Source organism: Manduca sexta, chromosome 7 (assembly GCF_014839805.1).
Source record: "Manduca sexta isolate Smith_Timp_Sample1 chromosome 7, JHU_Msex_v1.0, whole genome shotgun sequence".
Taxonomy (NCBI): Eukaryota; Metazoa; Arthropoda; class Insecta; order Lepidoptera; family Sphingidae; genus Manduca; species Manduca sexta.
The window spans coordinates 7,880,382-7,891,888 of NC_051121.1; the positions used below are offsets into that span (position 1 = coordinate 7,880,382).

The 11,507-nt window shown below is 35.4% G+C and overlaps 1 protein-coding gene across 4 annotated transcripts; it reads right to left on the minus strand.

Moving 5' to 3' along the window:
• Positions 1-292: 292 nt before the first annotated feature.
• LOC115441086 (glucose dehydrogenase [FAD, quinone]) lies at positions 293-11,002 on the minus strand. Of its 4 annotated transcripts, none has more exons than XM_030165976.1 (4): positions 10,817-11,002; positions 4,478-4,669; positions 3,675-3,808; positions 293-2,844 (listed from the first exon to the last, which is right to left on the minus strand). In XM_030165976.1, the coding sequence occupies exons 2-4, from the start codon at positions 4,623-4,625 to the stop codon at positions 1,273-1,275; spliced, it is 1,854 nt and encodes a 617-aa protein (XP_030021836.1). In that variant the 5' UTR covers positions 4,626-4,669; positions 10,817-11,002; the 3' UTR covers positions 293-1,272. The 4 variants fall into 4 exon arrangements, with proteins under 4 accessions (XP_030021836.1, XP_030021585.1, XP_030021752.1 ...); XM_030165725.1 differs by lacking the exon at positions 10,817-11,002 and adding an exon at positions 7,259-7,368; XM_030165892.1 differs by lacking the exon at positions 10,817-11,002 and adding an exon at positions 7,255-7,368.
• Positions 11,003-11,507: the final 505 nt, after the last annotated feature.

An 11,507-nucleotide genomic window follows, 5' to 3' on the forward strand; every position in this document is an offset into this window, starting at 1 on the left:
ATGGAATGTCGACCAACGAGGGATGAATACCCCTCACCAGTTGGCATAATTATGCCGGCCTGCTGGTTGCCATCCGTGCGGATCTAAAATACATATATCCTACCACCTGCATACTCTGGCAATGACCATTCACCGGCACTTATCTTTTTCACGTATAGTACTATCATGTAACGACTGTATAGAAGTAATTCAACGTCAATTCTGCTTTTCTGTACGAATAATTGGTTCAATTATTATTCGCTAGGATAACGATTACTATGTTTAAAACGGGTTTAAAAATAAAAAGCATTAAAATCATATACAATTTTATGACTAGCTTTAAAATACATCATGTCTTAAACGATTTTTTTTAAATTAACCCTTCTAAACATGCTACCTCACTCAATTTACAATTGTTTTTAATGAAATTAGCAGTCTTAAACACGAAATGTAAACAAATAATGTACCGCGTACCTACTAAATACATAAAATCTTAATTCCTTATTCACATGAATTCCAACAATGGTATTAATAAATGCTAATTATCAGTTATCAGAATATTTTCTATCTGTTTTTCCACTACAAGGTGGGGTTGGAAAGACATACTTTTTGAATAATTTGCACGTCGACTTTGGCTTAGTTTTATGAGTTGCTTGCCTAACGTCCATAAGCTTGCACGGGGGAACATTATGCCGCGCCTCTAGGCACAAAGTGTAATGTGTATACCTCTTGGTTGCCAAATACACATTGAGGTCTATAAGGGTTCGCGAACATCTCCCTTCCCTCTCCCTTCCCTCTCCCTTCAAACCATCCTAACAAACTCCTACTCCTTCCTCTTCTCTTCCTTCTCTCTATCCCCTCTTGGGACTGCCGTGGTTGCTAAGCCGGGGTATCGCTTGTACACCGTTAGCAGGGTACCCCCGGTGATAACCGCGGCAGATCCCAAAAAAATAGTAAAGTCCATAAGCTGTAGGCGCAACGAGACTTATCAGACGACTTGTATCGAATGATTTTGTAAATATATGTCGCATCACAAGTTTATTATAAGAAAACATGTGTATTCCATATCCTGTACTATCGTAAAAAAATCTCCAATGCGAGTTCAATAATTGAACTAAATAGAAATCTAATAGCGTACTTAGAATCACACGCAGCATTTCCGATAATTTTTAAAGGCGGTCATGCAATAACATAACTGAAACTATGTCTTGTATGGGGTGTACTTCTTTTTAGGAGTTGCCTTCTCTTGGCATTTGGCGCTGATTTTTTTTTATTTCATTTAATCTATTTCTGTTATTGGAAGTAGTTCAAATATAGTTGACTATAGTCTTCCTTTATTAGGTCCGACGCACGCTCACCAATCATCATGGTCGGGCCGTTTGTGTTGCCGCTAGAAATCCGAGGCATGACAGACGCATCAACAACCCTTAACCCATGGATCCCATGCACCCTAAGTCTTTCGTCTACCACGCCATCGATTCCCATTTTGCAAGTTCCCACAGGGTGGAGAAGTGATCCTACAGTGTTCCTGACGTAGCAGGTCCAATAGGCATCTGAACCCCATTTAAATTCTTTACAAGCTGGAACGTTAAGTCTAGACATCTGACCACCAACTTTTCTAAAGTATGAAGTTTTGGTCAAACCTGATATATATTTCACTCCTCTCACCAGCGTTTTTAAATCTTCTTCATTTCGAAAATATCCCATTTCTATTAAGGGATTTTCAAAAGGGCTGCTGCTTTGTAATTTTACTTGGCCTCGGGACAGCGGATGCAGGAGTAACAAAGAAGTTAGAAATACCTCTCTAAATAAATTGGCTTCAGCCAATGACGTGCAGTACGCGTCATCATAATTTATAACGGTTTTACAACCATATTGCAATACTAAAGACGCTGTGGCGCCGAAATACGTACTAAAGAATTGAAATTGAGGCTTATTTGGAGAGCTAAATGTGTTGTTAAGACGGAAGAAACCGTTTTGTATTGGAACGGGTACGGAATCTAACTCAGTAGGTACCAAAAGATTTGGGACTACGCTGCTTAATCCTTTTTTTCCAGTGAATAAAATAGGTGCGTATGAATGGTCATGTAAATTTTTACCCACTGGCAAGTCTAAAAGAACATTTATACCATGTTTTTGTAATTCCTCTCTAGGTCCTATCCCTGAGAGCATCAACAGTTTTGGACTATCGATAGTGCCAGCTGATACTATAATTTCCAGATCGGCATACACCTTGCATAAAGTACCATCTTGTAGAAGAACTTCAACGCCGTCAGCTTTCAATGTGTATGGATTCACTAATATTTTGAATACTCTTGAATATTTTGCTATTTTTAAATTAGGTCTATCCTTATTAGGTTTTAAATAAGCCTCTGCAGTACTTGATCTTCGACCATTTCCAAAAGTGAAGTGAGGTTGCGAAACGCCTTCTATTTCTGGGCCGTTATTTTCTAATACTACCTTGACTCCCAACTCTTGATAACTATTAAGGACAATTTCGTTTATTGCTGAAACGTAAGGGTTAGGGTCAGGCCGCGTTAATTTAACCGGCCCGTTAGTGGAATGTAAATAAGCATTATATGGATTTTGAAAAACGGTGGCATCAGTCATATTTTCTAATTTTTTGAAATAATAGAGACAAGTATTCCAGTCCCAACCGGGAGCTTCCTGGGCCCAGTCGTCATAATCCTGTGGTGCTCCTCTAGAATATATTTCATAGTTGTTTGAAGAACAGCCGCCTAGCATCTTGCCTCGCGTCATGAATATCTGTCTGCCGGGATGACTGCGGCCGACTTCATCATCGAGGTATCCTTTGTAACCCCAATCGTATTCGGTATTAGCAAGAATAGCGAATAAGCTTGGTGCCTGAAATCACAAATTAAGCCATAAAGTAATATACTTAGGGCTAATGGCATAATACTACCGATACGTTTCTTAAACTTCTTATATGAAGAGGAATCTAGAATCACAGAGTACTTAACATTGATAGAGTGTTATCAGCTGGGCTGGTTTTATTATTATTGTTATATATTAATACAATAAAGAACGGAAAATTCCTTTTATTAATTGCTGGTAAACAGGAAACTAATTTATAATTTATATATACAGCAGTGACGTAATTGTAATTGTAAACAATTGAAATTAACTGACTGCATCTGCAGAGGGCTGGGGTACGATCTCCGTTTTAAGTAAAGTGATATTGGGTCTTTTACGATTATCAGAGTAGGGTCTGTATGGTGCCGGTAAATGGCATTGGGCCTGAATCCTCCAGCTGTATCAGGTGACTTAACATAGTTGATGAAATATAGGTGTGATACACATCTGCCGTCAACGTTTAATTTGTGAGAAAAAGAAGTTTGTGATCATAGATTCACACACACACACACACACATAATCACGCATTTATCCCCGAAAGGGTATGCAGAGGCGCAACCAGGGCACTTTTCGCCAAGTGTCAATGGTCCCATGATGTTATAGGGGGCAAGCCTATTGCCACATCAGGCACAAATTCTAGATATTCCAGATAATCTGGGCTGATACTGAGCATAAAAACCCAAATATCACTTAGCACGACCCGGGGTAAAAAACCAGGACCTCAGAGACCTCAGTACAACTACGCCACTGAGGCAGTCGTCCCACATTCATAATACACTACCCTGGATTCCGCCAGCACCCACTCTGAACTCAGAACTTACCACACTAGCTGGTGGAGGATCACCACCGGCTTCGATGAGCAAGACATTGACCAATGGTGACTCGCTTAGTCTCGCCGCAACAATGGCTCCAGCGGAACCAGATCCTACCACGATGAAGTCGAACCTTTCACCATCTGTATAAATGTACTACAAAATACATAGACTTATCATCTAAATTGTAGATATTTTACAGAAGCACATATACAAGGTCATTTTGACATTGCCTAACAAAACGAAACCATGTACTTATCTTCTTGAATATATCATCTTACAATAAGTTTATTCCAAACGTAAATGTAAAATAAAAAGTAATTTCAATTTGTAGCCTTCTTATGCCACTAATGCTACACACCATATTCGTAATAAAACACACATTGTACGTAAACTAAACTGCAAAATGACCAAAGAATCAGAAAAGTAAAATTGGGTTTTTTGATGAAAATGTACTTACGGATGACTTTTGGCGAAGGTAATGTTACGCTAGTTAGTACCTAATTCGTCTTCAGGTACCTCTAAGGAAAGCTGAGTACGTAGTTTCATTTATTAATGTAATGTTAAAATGAGCCTGTATAAGTCGACGTGAACGATATGGCGACCTGGTTAGCCTATATTAGGGACATTTGGAAGGGTGCTCTCAGCCTCTTTGCCGTTGGCATCTTCATATCCGAGAAATGGTATTTAAATAAAATTATTAACATTTGAGTTTTTGAAATAGGTTGGCTAAAAAGTATTGTTCTTTTGATTTTACGTCGTCTTTTGCTCAAATACTTCAAAAGCTAGTGTACAGATAATATGTATTATACCTGTTAGTTTGTAGTTATCAGGCCATCCAGTGGGTAGAATGGCGCTAGATATAGCTAGTGCATTTAGCAGCCAACGCACCAAAGGAGAGCCTGATGACGCCTGCAGCACTTTCAGAAATTCATTTGCCACGGAGTTTAATGTCAACATCTTAACTTTAATAGTCAATGAACTTTACTTGATGTTACGCCAATCTGTAAAAAAGAGGAATAGTTTGATGCCAATACCACTAAATATATTTTGATAAAAAACACACATACCTAAGTAATATTATAATATAGCATGACTGTGTATTTTCAAATGAATTTTTGTAACAATTGCGTGTGCCAATAAGTAAAAGACAGATAATTAACATGGGTTAAAATCAAATTCCCATTGAGTTAACCGGTAAATGAACGCTAGTTTATTTTCAATCAATAGAATATACATTCCGACGAATACCTAACAATAAAATAGATATTTTGCAATAAAATTACATAACATTCATTTTGGAGATAGAAGGTCAATGTGAATGATGTTGTTTTGTTATTTAACCTTAACATTTCAAGTTCACGGACATTGCATAGTTCCGGATGCATGCCGATAACCAACGTCTGTTGCACAAAAATATATTAAGTTATTCTTTTAATGTGTTTCATGTATAGCGCGTTTTTGCTCGTGGCATTTTCCGAAATCTATCTAACAATAAAATAACTGTAGGTATATACTAGGTCTATATGTGTCACATTTCGTTCATATTTCCAGCAAACGCAGTTTTTTACGTTGACCTACAAAGTGGACAGACGAACTGGTGAAGGTTTTTATTAATATCAGATCCCGCAGTCAATACTTGGGGTACCTGCGAATGGGAAACTAGAATCCCTGGCTTAGCTTACTGCAGGGATCTGGAGGGAAGTTGGGAGGGGATATCTGAGGAAGAAAGTGTGGGGGAAGGAGAAGGAACCCTCTTAGTATGGGAGGAAGGGAGAAGGCCAGGAAATGTTCGCGAACCCTCATAGGCCTCAATGTGAATTGGTAAACATAAGGTATACACATTTAACTGTGTGCCAGGGCCGCGATAAATGTCCATCCGTGCATGGGCGTGCATACGGTGCCGAGACGAAGCGCACAAGAATTGCCTTGGGGGGCCCGACTTAAATGAACTATGGATGCAGGTCGGTCTAGAAATCTTTAGGGAATGCATCAGACACGAGTAAACGTATAAAAACAATAGAATATATATGTTATAATAAATGAGAAAGGAAGAATAAAATAAAAATATAACGAATTATCGCAAGACTATTGATATGTGTTATGTATACTTTTATATATATTTTAGAATGGGTAGGTATACAAATATATAAAGCATACTTTTTGTATTAAATAATAATATCTGATTAATTGTTTTATATTATTCGACACAGCAATGCTTAATTTTGTTCATTGTCGCGTTCAATTTACTAAGATTTCCTTGCATAGCCTCTAATCCGGAACTGACATTGTAACCTACATGCATCTGTTTATAAAATTGTAACAAATTTATACACTTAAGTTTGCGTTAGTGGAATCGTTTATTTAAAGAATCATAAATTAATTGCTTATGTCCTTCAGCAATGTTGCAAAAATGTATTTTGTCGGTTATTTCGTTACGCAGTTTTCACGCGGTGCACACACGAAACTACCTTATTTATACATCACCACGTATATTGCGTAGTATAAGGATATATTCCAACATAAATTACTTAAACTATGGTATTGGACACTAAACTGATACATTTAAAGCTATTTTTGGGCTCAAATTAATTATTTTATAAATCCCTGTGCCTCGCACGATTTAATTTAAAATCTTAGTGCTATTTGGAATTCGTTTCAAGGTTCAGACTAATAAATGAATAGGTTTCAGTTATGCATTGTGCGCCAATGTTAAGTACTTAATTGTGTACTAAAATAAAATGTTTATTTAAGAATCAATAATAGTACCTTAACATTTATTCATATTTAACATCGTAAATAAGCTTGTTATAAGTTACTACGTAGCGTTGGGTTCAGTAATAGCAGGGTTACCAAGACGAAAAATTATTTACCTTAGCTCAGTGAAAAAAGTATTAATATGGCCAAAAGAGATTCGATATAATACTTAAAAATAGTTTCCTTCTAGTTCCTAACTTTCATAATTTGGGTATGAAAATGGTAGTTGATGGTGCTCATATTATCGCTATTCCATCAGCACCAAAAAAAAAACACACACACAAGAACCAACCTATTTATGGTTATTCCTAATATAAGCAAAGTAAATTGTCACCACAGAGTGTAGTTAACAGTTTTTTTTATATATAAACTCGTATTTCTTAAGTGAAATTGGTAATATTTACCTTTTATTTAACTCATCCTTAAGTCACTTAATCACCAGGCCAACAAATAAATACGATTGCGAAACAATATATATATAAAAAAAAATAGCTACTTCTAAAAATATTTAGAGCCTAAAAAATCCTTTTCACACAACTTATACCCCTAAATTTGGGGGGAAACCACTAATTTGGGAACCCTGATTATTATTGCTAGATATTATAACATTAGTCAGTTTATAATTATAAATGATAGGTTCATTACTAATAAATGATTAATACAATTGGAACACACAATATTATATGAATTATCGTTATTCCATCTCCACAAAAATAAATATACAAAATAATTTTCATTATTAAACACGGTATAAAAATATTATGTCATCGAAAAGAATTTTAAATAATATGAAACACTTTTTTAAATGAAACTAAGTATACGACTAACTCACTCACTCTCATAACGAATTCGTCAAATTTTCGATACGTAAGCGACTTTTAAACTTGTCTGATTGACGGTTCACCACAAACTAAATTCGGCAACTATAATAAGGGTTGTGCTCGGCTTAGACATGCCACACAAGTAAATAAGTCGGCATTTATATCGTTGCAGTATGGTGACATTGATATTGTATTTAGTTGGAAAAAAAAATCAAATGTATTTTCAATGTAAGTGGTGTAAGTTTTTTGTCGGATTAGCTATTTTCAACTTATAGCTGGCTGTAAGCTAAGTAATAATTAAATCCATATATCAATACTGTTATTATTAATACTATCAATAATATTACTTGGGTTTACATTATAGCTATAAGTTATAATATTTTAATAATTGTTTAGTCAGCTGGAGAACCAAATAACTAAATTCGATTTTCTTAATTCAATTAGAAAATAATTGTTTCCCAATAGTGTTTGGTTTTATGGATGTAAAAACAATCACTAAAACATGTTACAAACGTATCGCGGTTTTTTTTGCTGATCATACCGGATTTTTTTAACATGACACTACGTTTGATAGCTTGGCAAGGGCCGGCTTATACAAACACACCTTTTGGGTGAGCGTTTTAGACGCTCACAACCCTTGGAAATTATGGTGAGGGCAACCCACAAACGGGTTAAATAAGAGTTAAATTTTATGATTATATTTTAGTTTTAAATACAGTAGCAATAAGATATAAAATAGTTGTATGGTATAATAAAAATAAAGTTAAAAACAAGACCTTATACTAGAAAGAGGGGAAATAGAAAAAAAAAAAAAAAAAAAACTACAAACGGGTGACGAACCTCGGCTCTGGACGGACACTGAGAGAGGATGAGACATCAATGATTATGATCATATCGGTGTGGTTTTTTTTTGTACACGGGATAATTTTGGAGGCGGTTTTCTCCTAATGCTGGAAGTTTTATTATCGTCGCCTACATACGTGCGCCGGTAACCAAGATGCCGCCAATCTTTAACGCTAAGAGAAAACAGGAAAACGTATGGGTACAATATATACTTAGTACTTACTATAGATAAGTCAATCGTTAGGATATACCATTCCCATACATAACGATAGCGTTAACGATTGTAAAGTCATCTTGGATATGGCTCCTGAGGATTCATTGATGTTGGAGGTTTCTGAGATTGTAATATTAGAGACTTTATTTCAAGGTCCGCAAATCGTAAAGTAATGCAAGCTGCACTAAATATGATACAAATGTCCTAATTTGGACCGCGGTGTGGTGAGCGCACACGTGTTTTTTAGTCCAAGGGTAGGATATGCTAATAAAGATGTGATACGCATAATAGTGTCAATGCATTAGGTTTACGTGATCCGTTCTTATACAACGGAGCCCTAAACAATTCTTGTTTCTGCATTTATTTTGTATTCTTCTATCTACACATGTATTTATCTAGCTTAACTAGTAATTTTAATTAAGCACCGACTCCAAAATTGGTGTTCAATATATACCTGTTATGAGAAATTATTTTTGGTTTTGAGTGATTTTTGAAGGCGGTTTAATTTTTTGTTAAAATTATTTTAATTATATTACTAGCTTCCGCCCGCAGCTTCGCCCGCGTGGATTTCGGACTTCAAAAATGGAGGAGGTGCTCAATTTGTCGGGATGTTTTTTTAATGTATGGTTGTATGCAGGTGGTCCGATTGTCCGGTCAGGGTCTGATGATGGGATCCTAGTGAAATCGAAGGAAACATATAGCATGATTCAGTATTCACGCGTGATGGCTTATTATTAGCGTATTTCATGTATAACTTTGGTGTTTCTATACCGATTTCTATGATTCTTTTTTATGGAATATTTAATAATGTTAACTTTTTAATTAGGGATGACTGAGAGTGTTATAAACGTAAGAGTAGACAAATATAATGAGAAAGCTTCGAACTGCTAAGCTATCGGGAGTTACACGTGTTATTGTGAGTCAACCATAAAAGATAGACATATGCTGTCGTGGGATATTTTTACATAATTTTAAGGAGAACATTTCCGTCATACATGATTTCTGTGTAGCTTTAACCATTAAGGTTGCACACGCGACGGAAGCTTAAAAATGGAGTAACTTCTCCCGTTTTCCCAACATTTCCCTTCACTGCTCTGCTCCTATTAATTGTAGCGTGATGAAAAGTATACTATAACCAGCACAGGAGTATGAAAAATAATTGTACCAAGTTTCGTTAAAATCCGTCGAGTAGTTTTTGTTTCTATAACGGTTATACAGACAGACAAAAATTTTACTAATTGCATTTTTGGCATCAGTATCAATCCCTAATCACCCCATGATAGTTATTTTGGAAATATATTTCATGTACAGAATTGACCTCTCTACAGATTTATTATAAGTATAGATAATTTTCTTACGACGTTTCGGTAACTGCGTAGATCGGGCGGTCAACAGCCGAAAAAATTTAAACATTTTGTATAATTGTAAAATATAGGTAGATATTGTAACTGACTTTTAGGAGGACCAACACCTTAGTCCTCTCGTGACCATGAAGGCTGTAAAGTCTTCGAAACAAAACACACACATCACGCATTTATCTCCGAAAGGGTATGCAGAGACGCAACCAGTGCAAACCACTTTTCGCTAAGTGTGTTCCCTCCAAGATGCGATAGGGGACGAGCCTATCGCCCTATCGGACACAAATTCCAGACTTCGGGCTGACACTGAACAGAAAAATCCAAATATAACTTTGCACGACCCAAGATTCGAACCCCGGACCTCAAAGCACTGCCGTACCGCGCATGCAGTACAACTACGTTACCGAGGCAGTCTTCGAAACGTCTGGAGAAAATTGCGATAAAATCCGAAAAATAGTTTTATTTCAACGTCTAACAGTCCCTTAAACTTAAGAAATCATTAATCGCATTTACAATATTACTAACGTAAGATAAGTTAGCATTAACTTTTCACCTTATTACTTAATGTTAGTGTTGCCAGACGTCCCGTATATATCGGGACGTCCCGTATTTTAGGCACACTTTAAAACATCCCAGCGGGACAGACTGTCCCGTAAATCGATCGATCTACGATTGACAAGTACTCACGCAAGCACGTTCGCATTTTCTCATACATATCGATAAGACTCGGTTTTTAATAAATGTAGTAAAAAGCGAGTCGATTTTTAAATATGATTATAATTGTTTTACATGTTATAAATATGTTAAAACGAATAAAAATATGTTAAACTGATTTGATCATGGGAAAAATATCACAAAATTATTTTGTTTCTTATTTTTTCTGGGTAAAAAACTGAAATCCCGTATTTTTTTCCCATTTAGGCATTTGTTCCTTAGGCTGAAAAAAAATCTGGCGACCCTACTTACATCAAACGTGATTCGGTCTTTTTAGAGGCATCACTAGTCACGCACATGAACTGTTTTCGCGCTGTATTGAGGATACTTAAGAATTTAACAAACTTTTATCTGTACTAAGAAAAGACAATTTTGGAAATGATTTATTTTCCAAATAATTTCTATTAGATTATTTTATTATGAGTTATATAAGCAATAACTTACCGAAAGTCTTACTAGGTGAAGAATAAATTTCATTGTACGCGGTCTAACAAAGATAAATTAGTATGCATTTCAACTTTAAATTGCACTTATAAGTATTTTCCACGAGTTAATTTCTCAAAGTAAACAAGCCTTTCTACTTTATCTTACAAAACCCTTAAAGAGCATAGTTGTGATCAAAGTAGTGTTATTTATTTATATAATACAAACAGAATGAGTGTACTAACACATCGTTACTGATTTTAAACTAGGCTCATTTTTAGTTACAAATGGAAAGTTGTGTTTAATTCAATGTCAACTACCTGTTTGTGGCAAAGAGTGCATATTACATGATTCCTACCAGCTTCCTGTTATTTTCTGTATATAAAAATTGAAAACAATAAAAAAACATTCCACTATAAAAAAATATATTATTATTCAAATAATTGCTTATTTTGTACATTTATTTACTCAAATAAAGTTTCCTTATGTTATATTATTCGTATGTTGGTTTCTCAAGATCAAGGCCTCGCCTAGTTTTACAGCCTTGGTAATTATACTAAATACTTCATTGAAATTTTAATTTATAATATATGGGTTAATGAGAAAATTCTAGAATAAAAGCAATTTAATTATTGTTCGTATTCCTGTTTTTATATCAATTGCATTTTTTAAGGCGGTTCTATTTTATAATGAATATTTATACTCAGCTCAG